This window comes from Malurus melanocephalus, unplaced genomic scaffold, assembly GCF_030028575.1.
Source record: "Malurus melanocephalus ecotype Western Australia unplaced genomic scaffold, MMel_1.1 scaffold_31, whole genome shotgun sequence".
NCBI classification, from domain to species: Eukaryota; Metazoa; Chordata; class Aves; order Passeriformes; family Maluridae; genus Malurus; species Malurus melanocephalus.
In genome coordinates, this window is record NW_026623263.1 from 463397 (window position 1) to 487106 (window position 23710).

Here is a 23710-nt window from a genome sequence, read left to right on the forward strand (position 1 = left end):
TTACAGTACATGGTATTTAAAATTAAATTTATTTGTTGCATGAGGCAGTTTAATCCCCTTCTCTAAATCTTCTTTAAATAGATTTCTAAGTAACTGGATATATTTTGAAAGTTCAGTAGATTTTTTTACATGCAACTCTGTTCCTCTGTTTCAGGTGAATACTGCTATTTGGTTTTCATATTTTCACAAGACAATTCTTTTTGCTTGGAAATTGTTGCTGKACAGGAGAAATAAAAACCTCTGTCTCAGGTTATAGTTGTGGTATAACTTGAGAGAAGGATGAATTCTTTTCCTTTTTTTCTTCTCTCTTGTCCTGCGTAAAGGTATTAATAGCTGGAAAGAAATTGCTCCAAGGTTTTCAAGAAAAGACAGTTACATTTTTTACTCTTTTAGTGAATGAATGTTGGTTTTGGGGTAAAAATTTAAAATACTGTGTCTTTAATAATAGGAGAGTGAGGAAGACAGGGAAGGACTTGCAGGGAGTCATTGCTTAATAGGTGATTCCATGACAACTGCCCCTGCAGAAGGCTCTAAGGAGGAAATCTATGCCAACGCTTGGATTTTGAATCTCTAAAAGACAAGTGAAATTGTGTGCTTAAGTGAAGGAAAATAACACTTTGTATTGGGAAGAAGTTTTCACAAATTGAGATAACTTTCTTTAAAAATGAACATAAGCAGTAGAACACAATACTTACCATTGCATGTTATTTTATGAGATTCAAAACTCAAATACCACTTTGTGAAGAACTTAAACAAAAGAATAAACAATCTGCCCCCAATAACAAGACTACATAGGACCCTGTTTTGTTTAATGAGATTGTTCAGTAAACATTGTATATTGTAACATTTTCATTACAAATACATTTTATTTTGTTCCTGTGCAACTCTCTCCTGCTTAGACACTGCTAGATAGGTGATTGTTACAATGCTTTGTCCTGTCACTAAGGAATGTTAATGGCAGTTGAGAACAACTAATAGAGAAGAAGGAATTAGCTTTTTCAAGCCTAGAGTTCMTAGGTTTTACTTGTTCAGTTCCCTGCAATGTTCTGTCACAGGGTTCTTAGATTATTTTTAAATATGCTAGTGTGATTTCTCTTACACTCTCCTCTCTTTTGAGGAATCATTTCAATTGAATAATTTGTAGCTCAGATAAAGGCTCTGTTCTGCACATTTAGAATGCGTATTCAGTCTTCATATCTTCAAAAATTTGATTATGCTTTTGATGGCTTTCTTTGGCAGGGCTACAATAGAGGAGACATATTCCAGGTCAATGACAAAACTAGCCAAATCAGCAAGCAATTACACACAACTTGGGTAAGTAAGCATACGTAAGAGACAAGTAAGTGATTGTATACATGCTAAGAATCAAGTTTCATTCTGAAAATTTTAWTGATGATGTTGAAAGTTAGCATAAGTTTGCCAGCTTTAAAAATGGTTGTCCAGTCTTTAGTAATCATGCAAAAATTCATGCAGCAGCTATGGCAAAGAGAAAAATAGCACAGTTCTTTAAAACTGAATAAAAATACCAAAGCCCAAACACARAAAAACTATCTGTTCCTTGTGTTTAAAGCTGAGTTCTTTTCAGACATAGTGACTACTGTTATATACCCTCAAGTCTAAGGAAATTATTTTGAGAATATATGACTTGAAAATGTGACAGTGAATTTATTTGTTTCTATTATTTCTGGGTTTTGGAGTGTTGTCTGTTCTCCTGGATGTTCAGAATGAGGCTTTTCTGTAGAAAAGAGGCTTTAGAGGCTGTAGAGGTTTTTCCATATTTAAATGAAAGTTTTATACACAGGGTATGTGTTTGAAAACTAGAATGATTAATGGATGTTTTTTCATTAGAAAGATTAGGCCAATTAGAATTCAGAATTCTTAGATGAAGCTAGATTTATTTTTTTAATTTGTAGTAGTGTAGTCTAGAAATGTGGGATCTTTCATCAGTGGATAATTTGGTAATAGCTGTTGCTGCTTTTTAAACTGAAAAGCTGCTACAGAACCTTTGAGCATCAGATTTTTTAAGCCTATGGTTCTATTGATTTTTTAGCAGTGTTAATCAGGAAATCAAGGCAGAAGTGCATTTTTGGAATCCATAGATAAAGTCCATTCAGTTCAGAAATCCGAATCTGAGGAATGATCCCACCTCTTTGTTAATCTTGGTTAATCAGTAAATCCCTTTTAGYAGTAGACAATCTTCGCCAATATTTTTTTCTCCATCTTGTGGCTGCAATGATGTAAGACAACTAGAAACTTAACTGACCAAGACATTCCTGATTTGTTTATACTGTCCAAGTATATGCATAGTAATACTTGCTAACTGTTAAATTATTTTAAGCTGTTCCTGTACCATCTCGTTATTGTGTGCTGATGATAGCATTAAATGAACTTTGTTGTGTTTTACTTTATTAGAGTCAAGACAAGTCAAAACACAAACCATGGAAAAATTAGTAGATAGGATGCCAAGTACATTTGGAACTTATTTAATAAAAATTTATGGCACTTGAGTATTTTATTTGCTTGATTTTTAGGAAGAGAAGTGAACTGAAAACTTACTGATTATTCTTTAGCACTATTAAAAAAAAAGCTGCCATCTGAAAGAAAAAAATCCAGATTAACATAAAGTATTATTTTCCTCTGTCTAGAACATTTGCACCAGTTTGGGATGTTTTCAAAACCTCAACAGAAAAACTAGCAAGTTGTCACTTGGATCTTGTGCGGAGATTACAAGAACTAATAAAAGAGGTTCACAAGTATGGAGATGAACAGATCAAAGCTTATAAAAAGGTTATTCATTTCATTTTAATGTATGTCCAGTGACTTGTTAATGGTAAAATGAAAATGGTTTGGTTTTGACAACCATGTGATATTTGGCAGACTAAAGAAGACGTTTCAGGAACTTTGGAAGCAGTGCAAAGTATTCAAAGTATCACTCAAGCCTTGCAAAAATCAAAAGAAAACTACAATGCAAAGTGTATGGAACAAGAACGCTTGAAGAAGGAAGGAGCAACACAGAGAGAAATTGAAAAGGTAGCTCTGCGACATTACTTTAACTGTGTTACTGATTGTCTTACATGTTCACCTTGTATTAATAAGTGGAATGCTCAGAAATGGTAAACGTAGTTCAAAGTAGTAGTGTACTGTTTTATMATGTGCATGATCTTGTGATCTTAGTTTTGTTTACACTTCCTTATCTGTTCTAAATGTATTGTAGTTCTAATTCTTCACTTTGAAAATACCTGCATCAAATGGYATTTTTGTGTCTCTGAGAGAAATTGTGCTCAATTGTCTTAATAGCTCTTGTGTTTTTTACATTTGCTTATGTAAATACTCAATGTCCTTTTTGCTGAACTCAGAAGTAATTGTGGTATCCCTGCAATGAGATRAAGTAGATAAGTACATGAGTATTTGAAGTCTGTTTGATAAAGAAAAACCTGTTATTAATGCTTTCACTGCTGTTTTAAAAGGTTCCAATATCAAGGGATAAGACTCTTGAGTTGTATTTAGTGCTGTCCTTGGCTTTAGGGCGGGTGTTGATCCATTCACAGAATCAGTGAATGTCTGAGGTTSACAGGGACCTCTGGAAGTTATTCTGTCTATTCCCCATGCTCTGTCTACTCCCCATGCAGGGCTGCCTCAAGCCAGTTACTCAAGACCTTGTCTAGACAGCYTTTTACTATCTTCAGGGATGGAGATTTCATTTTCTCTCTGGACAACTTGTGCCAGGGCTCAATCACCTTCACAGAAAATTATGTTTCCTGAGGTTCGGAGGGAACCTTTTGTTTTCTGTTAGTGCCTAGTGTCTCTGGTTCTGTCACTGGTCACCACTGGAAAGAGCCTGACTTTGTCTTCTGGGTACCCTCCTTTCAGGTATTAATATCTCTTGGTAAGATTATCTTTAAGGGTTCCCTTCTCCAGGCTGAACAGTTCCAGCAGTCTCAGTCTTTTCTCATGGGAGAGATGCTTTAGTCCCTTAATCACCTTCATGGGCGTCTACTGGACGCTCTCCAGTRTGTCCATGTCTCTTRCAATGAACAACCTGGGACTAGTTACTACGCCATATATGCTGCGTAGAGGGGCAGGATCCCTGTCATTGACCTGCAGGGAAAAATGTAACTTYTCCTGTTTTCAGGAGTATAACTTCTAGAGGAAAGTGGTCACATTTCTAACTAAAACTTCTCGTTTTAAATTTTGATTTCACTGGTTATTTTCATTTCATTTAACTGATCTGTGTAGGACTTTGTTCTTGGTAGAACCRTCTTTATGCTTTTTGTCCTGCTATCTTGATGGAGCAGATAGAGTTGGCTATTGTCATTTCACTGATGACAAATGTGATTCTGTTGTCTGTGTTTCAATTGTTTCATCTTGACATAAATCTAGCTTCTTTTCCCCAGCTTCCATCTCAAATGACAGTTGATGCTGGATTCTAGACATGAATCAGAAATATGTGTTGGCAGATGTTTTCTTGCCACTATATTCAAAGTATAATTTTTCTGAATTCTTGTAAACATTATTTCCAYAGGAAAAGTTGACTTGAGGGAAGGCTTCTAAAGATGTAGCATTAGCCTTGTTCATTTGGAAACAAAAAATGTTCAGCATGACAGATACCTACATGAGAAGGGAGGAAGAGGAAGCACTATAGGAGGAGGGTCATTTTTTTACATCTTTAAATATTTTTTGCATGTTTTATGCATTTTCCTTGGATACAATTAGGTCATAGCTGAATGCTCTGCAAGTACTTCATAAATGTTTCCAGTGGGAGTAGGTAACTRTCACTGTCACATCTCTTCAGTCATGCCTCTGTTCAAATTTACACTTGCAGTTTCATAAACAGACTGACTAAAGATTGTATTAATTTATTTTTCCATTGGTAGAGAAAAGATTTGTTACTTTCAGTGCAACATGAAAACTGTTTACTATCAAAGTCACCAAAGAACTGCTTTATCAGGAAACAAGGGATCTACACCAGTATACAAAGGTTTATCACAAAGCCAGATGTTTGGAGAGATACTTTCTCTGAGGTGTCTGAGACCTTGCAATTTTCATTGCAGCTGAAAGTAACTAGCTTGTGTAATGATTTCCGGTTGTTCTCTGACACATGAACTTCTCTATTTATAGTGACTTAACAAAATATACTGGACTGCTCCTTATTCTTTCACACACTGTAAATCTGGTAAAAATGGTTCTAGCAATTGCTGCACCTGAGAATAGTAACATCCTGTTTTAAGAAGAGGTTGCTAGTTAAGCATACAGTGTCTATGTGTTTTATAATTGTTGTCTGTCCTGCTGATTAGTTAGTTTTAAATTGCATGCCAACATCTAATACTGGGATTCTCATCGTTATAAGAGATGGAAGATGTTGTTTGAGTTTTTTTTTTGTCAAAATCCCTTGCACATGGTTTACAAAAAAAAATGGTTTTTTACATCTTTTAACATTTCCTTTCTTTTCAGTGATTAAATTTGCTGTAATTTTATTGCACAACAGTCTTAATTTTAGAAGTAAGATATCATGGAGCATGTTGTATTTTCAGCATAGGAAATAGCAGTTGGGAAACAAGGACTGTGTGCTTCTGGGTGATTCCCCAGTGTAAATGTGTAAGAGTGAGAATCACAAAGTAAAATTCAGGATAATGAATTGATGGGATTGATACAGCTTTTCTGAATGATCCATATTCTTATTACATGAAATATTTTCAGTTTTGTTTTGTTGTGCTGGGTTTAGAAGACTATGTGGCTAAGATCTGCTAAAGCTTTCTTTGTAACTGGTAAAACAGAATCGTAGCTTTGGTTCCTATTCCTTTGAAGTGCTTCATGTTCCTCATGATTATCTGTTGTTATAAATTATATAATGCTATAAACTTTGAAAAAACTTTTTCTTTACAGTCAGTCACTTCATTCAGTTTTGAGATTTTCCTGTATTTTGTTTTGTGTTTTGCTTAACTTTCAGAAAGAACATTTTGGTTTATTAGCAACAAATAATGGAAAAATAGTATAAATCCCTAAAGGATTTTTATAAATAACACTGACCTATGTAAATCTGACCATCACTATGTTCTGCAATAACTTCACTTCCAAATAGCTATTAATCCATTGATGTAACTCATGTGTTTTGGGTATCTTCATTTCTGAGATAACATCACCATCTTGTTTGCTCTGTATTCCAGCGCTGCTTTTTTCCCTTTTTTTTTTTTTTTTTTTTTTTTTTTTTTTTTTTTTTTTTTTTTTTTTTGCAAATATGATTCTTTTGTTCACATTTGACAAGGACTGATGACTTGTCTTCTGCAATAAAAATTTAATTTCAAAATAAGTATATTGTAAAATTTGTCATTGTTGGTAAGGGGAAGGGATTTAACTGAGTTACCTGCTTTGTTACATTTTTATGTGATTTATGTATAGTAAAATCTCTAATTGCTTGAATCCGAGATATWTGCTGTTGAAATTTTTCTTATGACACTTCCCTGTGTTGGTTTTGGTGTGCCCCTGGATCATTTTTCACGATCATCCCAAATTTCTACTAGTAAATTTAAAAAACTGTATGTGTGACWTTTGACACATTTTTTATTGATCTACAGGCAGCAGTCAAATCTAAAAAAGCAACAGATACCTATAAACTGTATGTGGAGAAGTATGCTGCATTTAAATCTGATTTTGAACTGAAAATGACAGAAACGGCACAGGTAAGGGTTGCATTAAATGAGTTACCTTTGAAAAAGGTCAATGTATTCTATTTCATTTTTGGAGCCATCTGGAATCAAAGATTTCAAAAAWCAGGTCCCTTCAGAAACTGATTTGTTTGAAAGGCAAACGCTGATGTATATGTTTCGATAGCATTGTCTTTGAATGACACAGTGGAATGCTGGCACTCTGGAAGATGCTTTGAAAACATTTTGGGAAGAGACCAAAATGAACGTCTGGAAGTCTTGTATATGCATTATGATTATTTGAAAAATCCTCTCAATTGCTGGGCACCCAGAACTCATTCATAGGAGTTWTAATATTGGGACCCATTATGGCTTTCCACTATTATTCTATCAAAACACTTAAATTACAGCTTGCTAAAGTGTCTTCCCTGCATTTACCTGAGGTTGTGAAAAGCCATTACATCTGTTTAAGATTCTGGGGATTTTTAAAAGATTGTGTTCAGGTTCTCTGTATCATTGCGTATGCCACCTTTTGGCTACATTTTAAACCACATTTGTCTAAATATCCTTAGTGCCTTAAATGTAGCAATCTTTTTACTTAAGGTTTAAATTTTCACTTAATGTTACAATGGACACCTCTAAACTTTCCACATCTTCCCATACTGGAAATGAACTGTCATTCTGCCAATTTAAGATGTATGTGTGGAATTAATTTTAAGTATAATAGTGTAGCTCCATTCACAGTTTGGTTGCAAAACAGCTACTTAAAATATGATATGACAGGAAAGATAACATCCATGAATATATGGAAACCCATTTCTATGTGAAGCAGACCCAGTATTATCTTAATTCAGAGTACATATCACTTGAAAATAGTGCTGATTGGTTCTGAAAATAAAACCAGTGAAGGTGTGAATATTTTCATTTCTTTCAGTGCAAAATCAGTTGGCTTAGCTTAAGTCTGTCTTATAATGCCTAGTAAAAGACATAACGTAATAGGATAGGCTACAGAGCATGACCATGTAATTAAGAGGAAGACTGCTGGAGAAAAGCTAATTTTAACCTTCCCTGAGAGGTATATCAGTAAGTATGGCAGAAGATTGAGGGTCTAAGAACTAGAGATATTTGTTTTGTCTGTGTCGAATTGTATTTGTGAATCAGAGCAGCAGGTGTGAGATGGGGATCTTCACAGAACCTTGTGCAAATTGGAGAGAGGATTAAGTGGAGCACTTATCCTAAGTTTGGATACACTTGAAAGGGCAGTTACAGAAATAGGCAGAGAACTAGGAAAGAACAGAAATAAACAAAGATTTCAAGATTTCAGCTGTTATGGTTGGCTGTTGGGGAGGATGAGAACATTTTCAGTTTTGATTTTTGGCCAGGAAGGGGCCATTGAAAACTTAAAAAGTGATTTTAAAATGGCTGTCAGGGTAAAATTGAACAAATTGCGAAAATTATGTATGATGAGTTTAAAGATCAAGCAAATGAATTGTATTTAAAGGAGCAAAGAATTTAACTAGATTTAACTAGAGAAAGCATGTGTACATTTACAAGGAGGAGAGTGTTCTTAAAAGGAAGTGCAACACAGATCCAGAAATAAGATTTTTTGGTTTAGATGAAAAAACTATACTCTTGAGTAATGGAAAACAGAGGGCTTACTTGAACACCCCCTGAGCATATTTTCTTTTGGTACAAATAGGCGAAACTTTTTTGAAGGGCTAGGTGGAAGTTCAAAAATTGAGTTTAAAAAGCTCAGTAATGGTTCTAGAAGATATATTTCTCTCTAAAGTGCATTCTTTCATAACTGAATTCTGCTCCTTACTTCCTTAAACATTGCAATTATTATTATAAGATATGGAGGGGAAAAATTACTTCTTGGCTTTTTTTTTTTTAATTTTAGTGTGTTTCATTATTAAAATATAAGATTTGGTGTTTTAAGAAATATTTTCATGTTGATGGATTGCTTATATTTGTTTACAGAAATTTCAAGACATAGAAGAAATGCACCTTCTTCGTATGAAGGAGATTATACAGTCATTGTCAAATACCATAAAAGAAATTCATTTACAAATAGGAGAGGTATTTTGTTATACTATATTTTTTTTGTTTAGATTATGCTTTATGTTTTTCTTAACTATTAAATGGAATATTTCTTACTATGTTTGTGCTAATTACATCTTTCAAATAATGAAAATTGAAAATAAGCTCAAATTTTCATGGCTTTCTGTTGCATTTATAAGTTCAGTGTCACAGAATTTACRCAACAAGTGTAAATAAATTTTGTCTCAAATAAATATATTAAAACAATTTGAAGAATTTTTAATGTATTTCTAAGTTCTGCTCCCTGGATATTAATTTAGCACTCATTTCACACCTAACTGGGGTATTGCTTCTTTAATTAGAACTAGAAAGTATATCACTCTGAAAAGTTTCATGAGTATTTTATACTCTTTGACTTCATGAGCAAAAGGTCTTTTAGTAGCAGAAGCTTTTACACTGTCCTTTGTTGAGATGTAAGTTGGTTTAATTAATAATCTTAATAAGCAGTCCTTAATTTTTCGATTTTTGTAGTGTCACTTTATTTGTGTACACTTCAGTATTGAGGTTTTCTCCTAATGAGTGATCATCACAAGGGTTATGCTATTTATTTCTAAAGCATATACACATTCTGCTTTGTTGGAAAAACGTATTAACAACATATTGTTCCTCTGTTAGACCAAAAATGTYACAGCAGTAATGCTTTTACTCAACCAGGTGGGAGTTGTGATAATACACTAGTAACAGTTCACACCCTAAACTGGTACTGGCTTAAAAAACTGCTTGTCTTCCTGACATTACAGTGGGACATGTTGCTGACAAATTCAGAAAATGATATATGCACAAGTTGTTTAGATGGAAGAAATAGAAGTAAAACCTAGGCCTGTTATTTAATTTTTTGTCTGTATTATACCCACATTTGCTACTACTATTGCAAAGAGAGGGGATTTCTTGCATAAAATATCTGTTGATTTCTCTAAATCTTGTAGGGAAGTATTTTGAACCTTAACTATAGCAAAAACTTCTTTTTAAAGTTAATTGCATTCTTTCTTTTTGAAGGTGCATGAAGAGTTTATTAATAACATGACAAATACTACAGTTGAGAGTTTAATACAGAAATTTGCTGAGTCAAAAGGAACTGGCAAGGAAAGACCTGGTAAGAGATTAAAACTTACAGAATAGGAAATGTTAGCTTTAAAATTGGAAATTTCTATTCAAATGGATTTCTATTCCAAACCCATATTTGTTAGTGTGTTGCATTTTTAATGTACTTGCAGGTTCAAGTTCGTAATATTCATTAACTTTGATATTAAATGATTCACAGAAATTGATAACACAGAATTCTTTATGTGCATGTAATATTTGTATTCATACAGCTTGGTGATTTGTAGGTCTGTACTACCAAACTGTAGTGTTTCCTGGAGTGTCAGGGAAATTGATCAAGAAGCTGTAGTTTCTTGTACAAATTATGTGTTGTCTGCTGTGTTCCTTGTACAAACTATGTGACTGTGCATAAATTATGTYTCAAAACTTCATTACATATAAATTTAACATATTCAGAGTATATGTCTATAAAGTTGCTTATTGAACTGTTGGAACAGTTCATCAGTTTGTTCAGTTTAACGAATTGCCATTTTAATTCATATGCAATATATTTTTTATAAAATATATTTTAATATATTAAGAATATAATAAGAAACATATTAATATACTTTAATAAGAAACAAATTGAGTAGTACTTCATGAAGGTACTGCTGGTTGGGTGCTACTGGGTGAGAGGCTGGACATGACCCTGCCCTGAGCACTCACAGCCCAAAAAGCCGAACGTGTCCTGGACTGGCATGAAAAGGCATTCTCACAATAGTGCCTATATAGTGTCACTTTAATATTAGCATGAATATACAGTCACTAGGTGTGTGAATACAGGAATTAGTAGTACTGTTTCCTTCAGCACGGGAATCCTTGCTAGCRTCTTTGTCTTCTAGTAGAGGCACACAAAGACAATTTTTCCTGAACAGGAATGTACATACCAGAGTAGATAATGCAMATTTATAATAAATTGTTAAATACGATTGTTAGGTATTTTGCAATGTGTCTGTGAGGTGTTTTTAACATACCATTGTTTCATATTCTTTCTGTGATCCTCTAATGCTGATACCCAAGTGGGCTGAGGTAAGATTACATATGGAACAATTTTTGCACGTTTCCTGTGTATTTTTCAATTTTTCCATAAAGATTAAAAAAGGATATGTGTGAGCTTCAAAGTTTCAGGTTCAATTGGTCTGAAATAGGATGAAGACACGTGACACCTCTTTGATTAGCTACTACCAAGATGTAATAGCTAGGGATCTCCATCTTGCATTAAAGAATCCTACTGCCTGGGTTACAAAGGCCTTTGCTGAAGTGTCCTAGAGCATTATCATGAATTGTCATGTCAGTTGAGCACTTCAAGTCATCCGTGCTGTTTGTGTGGGTTTTTTCTATGCAACACAGTCATTTTAAGAAAAGTAATACTTCACTTCRTCATTTCATTTAATTTAACTTAGATTTTTGTATTTACTTGCTGCTTTACAGTTCTTCAGATACCATCTGTCCTTTCTAGGGTCAGCTTCTTCAAATGTATTCTAAGAAAGTTAAGCAAAGTATTTTAAGGAAGGAAGTACACCTTGAATTTTCTTTTACAGTGTTAAATTATTATATTGGTTTCAACTTTGTAAAGCAATCATTGTGTAGGGAGAAAGCATAGCCAAATTCAGCAACAAAAGAGTACAWATTCACAACAAGTTTTGAAATGTTAAAGACTAGCAACACAGACCACTAATGATGTTAATTACGGTTACTGCATCTAACATATTCATTTGATTAACTTAGTATCATAAAACTTTGACAATTAAACAAATTTGAAAGRCAAAGTGAGATGTCAGCCTTCTAAGAATGAAAAGGAAACATCCACTGTTAAGGACTGCTGTTTCTTGATTAAACCCCATTTTTTTTTTGCATCTGAGAACTTTTCATGATAAAAACGTATTTTAATTCATGGAGCAAATGCTGGAAGTCTATGGGATGTATTTATTAATTAGGCTGAAGGAGATGGCTCCTCAGGAAAATTTAGGTATTGAATGTAAAAAGTGATACTGACTTCATGGACAAAACAAATGCAGAAAAAATATCTTATGGATGTCACTGTTGATTCTGATTCCAGTCTTAAATCAGTTTGAAGACAATAGTTTAAAACTCCCCAGGGCTCTGTAGGCCTTCTTTCATCTGTATTATTTGTGGACTACTATGGTAAGTTAGATGGTGGGAACTTTCCGATAAAATAAAGGTAGAAAAGGTGATGCATAACTAAGTATTTTAGTTTATTTTGGTACATTCTAGCACACTTCAAAGCAGAGTTACAGTTCTTCACAATGGAGTTCACTTTTTAAATTAATGTCTGTAAAAGTAAGAATGAATCTGAAATGAAGTACTGATGAGGGCTGTTTTATTATGGAAAACTACAAACCATTTACAGAAAAAATCATTGTGTATGAAATATATTTGTACAGTGATATCCTTTCTACCAGATTATATGGGCTCCCTCTGGTGGCTCTCTCTGGAGTCATAACATACAGGGAGATAYGGAATGTAAGTTTTTCTAGTACAAATAGTACAAATAGATTTTCTTTCAAACAGAATGCTTAGACAGATTTTTTTAATTCACTCAGGAACTTCTTTATCATTGCCTTTTTTGCACTGCTACCTCAAWAACTTATCTAGTTAGCTTTATAAACTACTTCTTACTGAAAAATAAGTCTCTTAGTGTAAAATACKGAAAAATGTAAAGCTGGCAGGACCAGTAAGGCTTCGGATCAGAATTAAATGTGTTCCCTAAACTGCCTCTAAYATCGAGCGGAGCCAGGATGAAGTCAAGGAATGGGGCCATATGTGATCCTCATGAGATTTAGCAACACCAAGTATAAGGTGCTCTGCCTGGGTCRGGGCAGCCCCCAGTCCCAACACGGGCTGGGGATGGACAGATCAGAGCAGCCCTGCCAAGGATGTGGGGAGGCTGGTGGRTGAGAGGCTGGACATGACCCAGCCATGAGCACTCCCAGCCCAGAGAGACAAACGTGTCTGGGCTGCATCCAGAGCAGCGTGGGCAGCAGGGCCAGGGAGGGGATTGTGCCCCTCTGCTCTGCTCTGCTCAGACCCCACCTGCAGGGCTGCATCCAGCTCTGGRGTCCCAGCATGGGAAGGACATGGAACTGTTGCAGTGTGTCCAGAGGAGGGACACCAAGTTTATCAGAACACCTCTTCTATGAGGATGCTCTGAGAGAGTTGTGGTTGAACAGCCTGGAGAAGAGAATGGTCCAAAGAGGACCTGATTGTGGCCTTCCAGTACTTAAAATGACCTTATAGGAAAGGTGGGGACAAGAAAATAGGGAGGGCCTGTRGCAATATGGCAAGGAATAATATTTTTTAACTAAAAGAGAGTAGATTCAGACTAGATGTAAGTAAGGCCTTTCTTATTATAAGGGTGGTGAAACACTGGAACATGTAGCCCAGAGAGGTGGTCATTTTCCTATCCATGACCATTCATAGCTGGCTTTGAYGGGACTCTGAGCAACCTGATGTTGTCAAAGAGATCTCTGCTCATTGCAGTGGGGGTTGGGCTAGACTTTTAAAGGTCCATCCGACCCAAAACATGCTAGGATTCTATGATATGTTCCTGGTGTTAAGTTTAGTAGCAGATTTGATATCATCAGTTGTAACATGCTTTAGTTGCTCACATGGTCCTGCTATGTTCATCAAACCTCTCCCACTTCTGATTGTTCAGTTTCATTTTCTGTCTGTTACAGGCTGTTGCTTCATATTCCTTAGAAAATTAGTTTATTGTTTGGCAGAAAATACCTGCTTTCCTTCCAAAGCTTATTTAAGTCAATAATGKAGATGATACTAGAGTATTCTTACTCCAGATTAATGAGTTAGGACTGCTATAATGTCAGGATCACTACTTTTCACTAGCTAGCACATACCAGAAAAAAAAAGAAAAACCAGGCATCCTTCTCAGTGTGCTGATGATCCTTTTCTATTTCGAGGGAACACATTTGGGAGCTCTGCCCATTAGCAGAGACCATGAAGCATTAAAACTTCAAGTTAGTAAACATCTAGCCSCCAAATTTTACCCAGCCTTTGATTCAACTGCTTTCTTATTCAGTGAACTCAACTGAATTGTTGATTATTTGATTAGAATAATGTTTCATGTCGCTGTCTGTTGGCGATGATAAGGCGCTAGTGCAAAGTTTGGTGTGAATTTATCACATTCTTTTAGGCCTTTTTTAATAGCTTATTGTGAGCACTTTAGTCCTAAATGTCCATATGTGCTTTTTCCAAAGCAAATGCGAGAGAGTCAAAGTGAGCTGTACACAGCTGAAAGGTAGTGCTGATAGTGTTAATGCACACTTGTGCTTGCTCCATGATAATATTTCTGTTTAGTTAGTGTGTTGTGTTAAACTGCATGTTTGCTGTCTAATGAAGAAATGTACCACATGAACAAGATAAAGCAGTGGGGGAAAAAAGAGRGTTAAGAATAAATTTATTAATCCTGAAAATTAGAAACAAGTTAATCCTTTCCCAGTGTTTGGGAGGCAAAACAAAGGCCRCAGAATATTGAAGCTTGCTTTGATTAAAGCTGCTAGAATTTTATGTGGTTAAATAATGAACTTTCCTTTGAAAGAAAGACTTTAAACAGTGCTGGGTGTGGTGTTTATTTTTTCCATGGGTTCGTTTGATAACRTAGTAGTTTACAGCACGTATAAAAATACTTCTCTAGGACACTAAGCAAGTAACAAAGTAGATGGAAACAAACACTGAAAATGGTTAATACTGACTTTTGTATGGCTCTGCAGGACATCTTTGAGCCTCTTTGTCACAGGGAAGTGTAACAAAGCAAGTATTTATTTTATGTTCTTGTAGATTATTTTCTTTGTATTTTCTTTAAATACTGTGAATACTTAAGTACTGCTGATGTTTGTGCTAAAATGTACAAATAGCCTGGAATGTCACAATTTTTCAAAAACTGCCCACATATAATTCTGCCCAGAAGGCTGACAGAGCAATGAGTTTAGTTTATCATCACTGACAGTATCCAAGGAATTCAGAAAAGTATTCTTTGTAAGGAAGGCAGACTTCTTTGTAAGGATGTATTTCAGAAGTTAATGGAAGAAATTAAGTGTGAATATCTTGGAGGAATTTTATGGGAAGTTGGGCTTGAGGCARATAAAAAAAAAACGAATAGCTTTAAAACACCTGAAAATAGAAAAAACATACTGAGATGTATTTGAAGCTGGTAAAGTAAGTAAGACCTTCACCTACATAAAAATATAATCTTATATGTAATCAATATTTAGGAAAGGTTTGTGGTTTTTTACTTATTTATTGGAGTATATTTTTCTTTCAACATAGGAAATATTCTTTGTTTTCAAATGCAAAAAAAGATCTTTTTGTCTGAAGATAATGGATACTATAAAATGTATCTTTTTTCTTCTTAGGTCACATTAAACATCTTAACCTCTGACAATTTCATGGGTGTAACTTTAGAACTTCAGTATGAAACAATACTTTTCTTAGTTTATGGGGAGAATGTGTGATAGTTAAAAAAGAAGTGATTCTTTGAAGCTGTTTTTAAATATGGGAACTATAAATTGACATATTTACAATGTCTAGTGTTCCAAAATCCTAGTTGAATCTTCTTAAAAGTCAGTGTTGTCTGTGCATTTCTTTCATCACTGCACACTTGCATGGCCGACCTTCAGCAGGTGTATCATGCACCATGCAGTCAGGCTGACCCATTTGTTACAGATACTTACATGTACAGTGTATRATTTTGCAGTTACTTACATTTACAGTGTATAATTTTGCAGTTACTTAGTACTTTTTCCACATTCCCCTACAATTTTCACAAGACTGCTACTTTCAGCACAATTTGATGGAAGAGGAGCTTGTAGAAATGAGGAGTTTGCTAGAGAAAGAAGAAGCACCSAGACTATTTACTTTGATTGGCTTTGCCTGATACAATATAATGTAAGCTATTCATTTGGAGAGTCAGCAGACAACCGTGTTTGTATTTGTATGTATTGTATTTATTGGCTGGCCACTTACCTTAAGAATAGTTAAAACCAGCCATGTCTCACATCCTGTTGTTTATGCAGTCTGAAAGAATATATGGAGTGAAGTTGAGGCAAAAGCAGGAGTAGAACAGGATGAGAAAAGGGGCTGGGATTGTAAACTCCACAGGTTGGTGTATTAGCTGACATTATTTTGCTGCTCACAGACCTCATGCTTCCATAGATTATAGCTGAAACTTCTAGTGTTTGTTGTCATACTCAGGTGTTGCAGCCTAGATGGATCTCTATCTTGATACATTTTCTTTAGTGAATGATTCCTGTCTTTTTTGAAAACTCTTGTGTTATCTGAGCAATGAAAAAGATTTCTTTATTGATGTTTGCCACTTTTTTATTTTAGAGAAAAAAATGTGGTTTTTCCTTGCTGATGATAAATATCTTAATTGATAATAACTATTTTAAGTCTACTCAGATTATGGTCCCTTTCTCCTTTGTTTTTGCACTGTAAGCCACACACAAAAAAAAAAACAAAAACAAAAAAAAAACCAGAATCCCCAGAGTACAGTGTACTTGCTATATTCATTTTGTACCCAGAGTACCAGAAAAGCCTGAGATGAATAATGTTTCCTTTGATCTGGTGAACTGAGTGCAGGGCTGGAAGCCTAGTAACAGAATCAGGGTTAGAATTGGTTCCTTGTTTAGATGCTCTCTTCATATGTTAATCTCTTGATTTGAAAAAATCTTTCAGAGGAAGTGCTACATATGTTGCTAATTATTATTATTTCTGATGCYACTGTCACCTCCACCTTTCCTTTTTCCAATTAATTGTGTACTATTACTGTGCTATAAATTTCTTTTTTTAACATCGTTTTTTTACAAAAGGAAGATTTGTTGAAGCCTTCAACATCTCTAGAAGCTATGCATCAGCTAGGCAGATATATCACTTTAAGGATGTAACAAAGAGCAGTCAGAAATACAGTGATTGTTGTGGTGGAACTGTATTTATAGAGTTAGATTAAATGGTAATATTTTACCAGTATTATTTCAGTGTTTTCCCTCAAACTGACCTGTTATATATATGGCCAGTTTTATTTTCTGTCCCTTATCCTCTTTTTGGCAAAGGAGCTGACCAAATCCATAAACTGAGATTTACTTATAGCAGTTTGGTATTAGCATGATAACTGTATCACATGTATGAAATCTAGCTTATAGAAAACAGCTGCTCATCTTTACTCTSCATTCCTCTGAATAAGATATGCTTGAATTTGATTTTGTTTCTTCTTTTTTTTTTTAATGTAGAATAAGAAGTCCTTTTCTAKGAAAACAAAAGTTATTGTTTCCTAAAATTATTTCTCATGTATGGACAGGCAATAGAAATGGGAAGTTTGTTTTAGAAACACTGATGTTGACAAAATGTATTTTGGCTTCCTGCCTTCTAAATTTGAAAGCTTGAAATTTTTTGCTAAACATGTCACAGGATCAGATGATAGCAAGAAAAAGATTGCTTATATGTTTGTGTACATACAAAATTGACCTTTGTGATGCAGCTTGACATCTAAACACTAAAAGCAGTCATTTGTTTTGACAGCAGAATTAATTGAGGCTAAAACAGTCGAAATTCCACTTGTATCAAGCTGTTCATTAGGAACTGCTGTCTGGCTTTAGTGCTGTCAGAAAAATAACCTGTTCTGCTATGATTAAATAGCAGAATGATGGTCGGTCCACTGAATTTGAGAGAGAGGTTGAATAAACTTTCTACTGCGGAAACAATTCAGAAGTGACACGCTGCAAGGGGGGTCAGAATGTGCATTGATATCCAGCTGAGCTGTCAACTGGCACTGAGCCAGGCACGCAAAGCTTTGCCATTTGAAGCAGCATGTGAAGCATGTGCAGTTTGAAAAAATTGTCCTCCTTTCATGCATGATTTACACTCAGAGACAAACTTTTGTTTTTGTTGAAAACAAGAATATGGTTTGTTATGGTATTTGTAACTACAGGTACAGATTTGTGGAGTATTTTTAAAAGCTTTTGCTTGAAACAGATACGTTAATGTTTATGTGTGTCCATGCATGTGTGTAGACTGATTCCTCAGGTTGCAGAGAAATGGCAGTTTTGGGGGTGGTTCTGAGTGTCTGAGTGTTTGCAGTTACTGAGTATTAAATGCAGTTAATACCAATACAATGTTTCTTTCTGTTATGCATGCCTCTGTTAAACCAGAACTGAGACAGTTTTCAAAAGCAGATTCAAATGTAAAGTAGTTTTTATTTGATTTGTTGACTTTTTGATTTGTTTATCTTTTTAGCTTTATGAGATTTTCCAGTTCATTGACATACTTACTGGGGGCACATTTTCAGGGTATGACATAATAGTCTGTTTTCCTTCCTAGTAATATTTGCTGACTTTTGTATTTGACTTGTTTATTTAAGAATACAAACAGTAAAACCTTTTTCGTCCTCCCAATGGACATTCTCCCAATGTCTCCCTCACAGAGTTTTTGTGCAAGAGTTATACAGACTAGAAAACCTGTATCTGGAATTTTGTGGAGAGARGTTTTGTCTGGAGTTTTTAGTAGCAGGTATAAGATAGTGGTTTCTGTAGTTGCCTTAAATATACTCTGAAAGTACTGTTCCCATAGGTGGGAGTTGAATATGTAGAAGATTCTGTAATATAGTTCACAGTGCAATGACATCATCTTTATTTGTCAGTCAATAAGAACAGTATCTCCTTATTGCTAGCCATATACTTTGCCTTTAGTGGCATGAAAGCTCAAATAGTAACAAGCCACTTGTAACAAGAAAAACATTACATGTAGTTACTGAATAGTCTGGGAGATGCATCCTGAGATCCAGGTGGTGCCTAATTTATGCAAGTGTCACTTCTTGTAAATTATGAGATTAACTAAAATAAAAATTTTCTATTTATATGAATTACCTTTAGCCATTTCTGTTGTAGCAAACCAAAGCTTCTTTATTTTCAGGGGCCTAAGAATTGACCCAATCCTGATCTGTTTGCTTCTCATCAAGTAGCAGCTGTCTGCCTCCATGTGTTTGTGAAACTATCATCCATTTGCCTTTTCTTCGTGTCCTTATCTGTCCCAAGTAGTAGAATTCTGTGACCCTTCAAAAATTCAGTGGCTTGCAGTGATGCTTGGTGGGAGTCTTTACATACAGTAAGAGTAGCTTACTGATTTTTGATGCCTGCTTCCTTTGTAGAATACTGCATTCTCATTAGCATCCTGATAGCTAGGCATGTATTCTTAAGTGACTGAAATCCCACTAGACACATCTCTTTCTATTRCAAAGGCTAACCTTCATTTATGGACTGTATTTATTAAATTTTTCTGTTCTATATGTCTACAGTACCATATACATGCAATTCTGCATAGAGGTGTTTGAGATGTTAGAGCCAGCATTACCAGTGCATGGATTAATTTAGCAACAGGCAGACTAGAGTTTTAAAAGTTGCACTTTCCTTGCAAGAGAAGATTAAATCAGAAACCTTTGCAAGGATTGGACTAAATCTCAGCTATCACTTTTTATTTCCTCTGAAAAATGTCTTTAAATGTCTTTTGGAATTTTACAATGCTGCTGTAGTTTTAGAATTTGTTTTTGTGTTCTTATAAATGCTTGAGAATAGTCTTTCTTCTCAATTCACATTGTTGTCTTGTTAAGAGAAAAAGAGCAAAGGAAAYTTCAGTGCTTTGACTGCAGTACTGCCAAATAGCAGTGTTATGTACATTATCATCTGCACTGCAGTTTGGTAACATTTAGATTGTTCTTTCACTGCCTTAGGCTACCATGTGGCATGGACTCTAGACACTGCTTCAGGGAATGACTTCAGTCCCCATCATCRGTACTACTTCTTAAATGTGAAGCAACTGCTTTTTTTTTTCTTTGGATGTTGCACAGGACACTGAATCTGTTTACTTGCATCAAAAATTTTAGCCATTATAATCTTCCAGATTTTGAGCTGAATTCCTTGTTGATTTTAAGCCTCTGTCTACTCTACAATCATTGGACACAAGTCTGTTCAGAAAACTTTTTGCCTCATAGAGATAATGAATCCACTTAAAAACTTGCTGTAGTTGTTACAAAAGTAAGTGTGATACCAGGACATAAAATGGCATACTTTGTCTTCATCTGTGTATTACATCTGTCTCACAATCTCCATYAATGCCTGTCCACTGGTAGTTCTTGACTTAATAACTAATGATTAAGGAATCAGAAAGATTGACATTATGTTRTTTCAGAGGAGAAGGCTTTTTGAGTTGAGTTTTTTAAGGGGTTTGGGGGATTTGTTACAGTGCTAGTGCAGCTGCTTTTGTATACATATTACACAAATATGGCAGTGGGCACTCCTGGAGAACTTAAGAAACTGCCTGAATTTCTTATTGATGCTATGCTTCCATAACTGTATATGTGAGGCCTTTTGGCTGGCGAGGAGACTGCAGCTGGTTCTAGCAGAGTACAGCGTGGTCACAATACATAGTTCTGGCTGGAGTATTATCACCTCTTTGGATGCAAAGACATCTGTCCTCAGGAGACTCCAGCTGTTATGCAGGCTGCTGAAAGCTTTTCATAGTTATCCTGTTTTCTAAATTAGTACMCTACAGAGTGCCACAGGGTATGTCTATTTCTGAAATGTTATTTTGATTTGAAAATACTATGCCCAAGGCAATATATGGTACTCTTTATGGCCAACATATAGGAATATGACCAACAGCAGAACTGTTGGGAGGTCTGAAGTTACAGAACAAAACTTGTCAGAAAATTAAAAATTGCTACAGATTTCACTCTGCTCCATTCAGAGTGGCAAACTATGAATTTGCCTTTGCTATAATCAAATAATGCTTCATGTGTTATATTGGTAGAGGTGGGTTAAATATAAACTTTACAAAAAGAGCAAATAGCTTTGGACATTGAGAAAAACATTGAACTTAATTTTTTTAATGTTTGTTCAGTAATTAGAGACAGCCACTGACATGAATTTCTGAAATTCTAAAGTGAGAARGGGCCTATACAAATTTAATTTAAATAGGAAGGGTAAGTTAGGATCAAAATATGATTTTGAATTGTAGCTGATTCACATGGTGACTCTATGTTTCTGTACTAAGGGTGAAAGTGTATTCAAATAAAGATTTTACCAAGCTGTACAAAATCCGCATGTAAAGGCAAGGGTTTTAGTCAAGCTTAATGGATGAAAGAGAAGAACTTGAATGTCTTGTTAAAGAAAATCTTTTCTTTCTTCTTATTTTAGAACTGCAAGTTAAGATACTGATCTGAAATATGGATGAGCTATACTTGAGGCGTGATTATTTCTTTTAATCATTAGTGTAAAATGCTTAAAATTCAGGGGATCAGTCTTAATAGCTGGAAAGGGTAAAGAAAAAGGTGGAATTGTGAAAACGCCCAAGTGTTTTATTCCTCTGAAAATATTTTTAAGTCACAGTTGTTTACAGGTTTCTTTCTTTTGTTCTGGAAATGAGTATTTGTGGTTGGTTTGAGCTTTTTTTTGTTTTTCCTAGTGAAATGAAAACATGTATAGAAGCAAGAAACAAAAGTAGTTGAAAAATTAGCAAAGTGAAGAAAAATGTATTGTCTGAATTGTAGTGCTGAAGAAGTAATGACTATGTTCTTCAGCCTCCACATTTTATGGCATTTCTCGCTTCATATTCTCTGAACAATAGAGTCGAAATTCATAAAATAAAATCAGTGTAGAGCTGTAGAACTATATAGTTCTTTAAATGAGTTTTTCTGGATTTTTTTTATGCTCTTTTGTTTTTTAAGATACCCAGATTTGCCTCCTTTTTGGGGCATGCTTATTTTGTTTGACTGTGCATGTAGTGGAGAGAGAGCAAAGGAGAAAGGATTGGAAGACCAGTTTAAAATGCATGTGTATTTATGATGTGTAAGAGATTGGGAGAGCTGTTGGGAATTTGCATCTTGTCTTGTTATATTGGATAATTAGACTTGCATTTGAAGTTATTTGCTAATTGAAATTTCAAGAGCTATTAAGACTGCCACTTGAGATTTGTCTTTTAATATTCTGCTTTCAAGAGCAGAATAAATACAGTATGATAAATGGGATATTGATGGGTTCTAGTCCAAAATGCTTATTCTTCTGTTTTGCAAACACTTGGATTTGTTTTCACTGATTGGGAAAATTTTGCAGACTCATTCTTAATTATAATAAATATAAATCAATACTTTGAGCATGCCRTAATTTAAAAGAAGTCATTAGAAGTATTTTTTTTGTCTGTCTTATCTGTAATGTGTCTGAATATAAACTTGTGTGCATGCTATCAAAATGATTGCAGAAAGGTAAGTCATAACCCCTGTGGCACAGTGATAGCATGCTAAACATCTTCTTCTGTGGGTACAGCTACAAGATAATCGAACATGGGCTGGAAGGAAAGTTGCCTGCCTGCATGTGCTCTCTGTTTTCTTTGCACTTCCACAAGTGCTGGTATAATTCTGTCATTCCCTGAAATACAGAAACTCACACTGTTTCCTGTACACTTTCTCCCTAAAATAGTTCATAGTGGGATTAAATAAATTCTAGACCTGGCTAGATTGAATAAGTGAGGGTTAAGACAACAGTTTGTTGGCAGTTGATTGTTAATTTGTGTCAGCTGTAATGTAAGGAGCTTCTTTAGGTCCAGAACATTACTAGTATTCTCTGCCCTTTTTTTTTTTTTTTTTTTTTTTTGGTCCTGTTGAGTCTTAGTGATTTTTTTTAAGATTGTCTGCTTTATTGCTCAGTTTAAGGCTCTATATGCCACCTTTATTTGTGTAGGCAATTGACTATGGAGAGAAAACACTAGCACTAGCAGTGCAGGGTTAGCAAAAGTGTGGCTTTCAACATCAGGGCTATAGCTGTACTCTTCTCCTTTTAAATTTTTATTTGTACAACTCTAGTTCATTAAAAGAAGATAAATTGAAAACCTTACACTCATGCTATTTTATCAATGCAATTTTGAATGAAAAAAGGACACCAATTAGATGTTGTAGTAGCATAGGCATTTGAATTGTAGTTACATGATAATTAGTATTTGAATTTTTCAGTATGAAAGAGTGAATATATTGCTTTACATGTGTGATTCTGCAGTATCAGTTACCACCTACATTTGTAATTAGATTATATCATATTTTCAGGAAATACTACTTGTCATTAAAATAGATTAAATTTGACCTAATGTTTATCTTGTCATTTCTTTAAGGGCCTATTGAATTTGAAGAATGTAACACATCCAGTGTTTCTGAAGGTGAGTTACCATAGCATAGTTATTTACAGGCGAATGCTGTGGTTGAGGATCTGAACTGTGAAGCAAAGGGTACTCAGTGTGTGAATCTGTATAACTTTGAAGTGCTCCAGTAGACATAAATGCAGTTTTCCTTTTGAGAAACAAACTTCAGTGACAATAAGCAAAACTTTTATGAGACTAATGCATAAAGGTCAGCGAATTTGAGTGTATGTTATAAATGTTCTTTGACTAAGGCTTTGTCTTTGCAGAGGTTTGGATTTGATTCWCTTATGTATGTGTTGTAGCTTAATTTACAAGTGTCAAAACACGGCCCAGGCTCTTCTCATTGTTCCCRTGTCTTTTAAGCCAAGCCTAATGTAGTGTTATGGTTGCAAAGTCTTTCTGTATTGGCACAGCCTATTTTGCTTAGGGGAATGTTTTAAGTGTTTAAGAATTGCTTTCTGTCCATAAGCTATGTATTTACTTGTGGGACAGAGGAGTTGACAGTATAGCATCCAAAAACTTTCAAGTTGCCAAGATTGCTGCTGAGACTTAAAATCTCTTTTGACTGAAATAGAGATGATCCATGTTCAGAAATTACTCTCATACTCCACTTGCCATTGTTTTGGGGTTCACAAGGCACAGAAAGAAAACAAAGGCCAGACATTTAAAAATAACCTTGG

General features: G+C 34.9%; 1 protein-coding gene across 4 annotated transcripts in view; it reads left to right on the forward strand.

The window, feature by feature from the left end:
• FCHO2 (FCH and mu domain containing endocytic adaptor 2) overlaps window positions 1-23710 on the forward strand; it is a 76524-nt gene that overhangs the window by 9973 nt on the left and 42841 nt on the right. For all 4 annotated transcript variants that reach the window (XM_057363777.1, XM_057363778.1, XM_057363779.1 and 1 more), the window contains exons 3-9: window positions 1240-1314; window positions 2646-2787; window positions 2878-3030; window positions 6573-6677; window positions 8622-8720; window positions 9738-9834; window positions 23004-23048. In XM_057363777.1, coding sequence (XP_057219760.1) covers window positions 1240-1314; window positions 2646-2787; window positions 2878-3030; window positions 6573-6677; window positions 8622-8720; window positions 9738-9834; window positions 23004-23048 — 716 coding nt within the window. The remainder of the gene's footprint in view (window positions 1-1239; window positions 1315-2645; window positions 2788-2877; window positions 3031-6572; window positions 6678-8621; window positions 8721-9737; window positions 9835-23003; window positions 23049-23710) is intronic.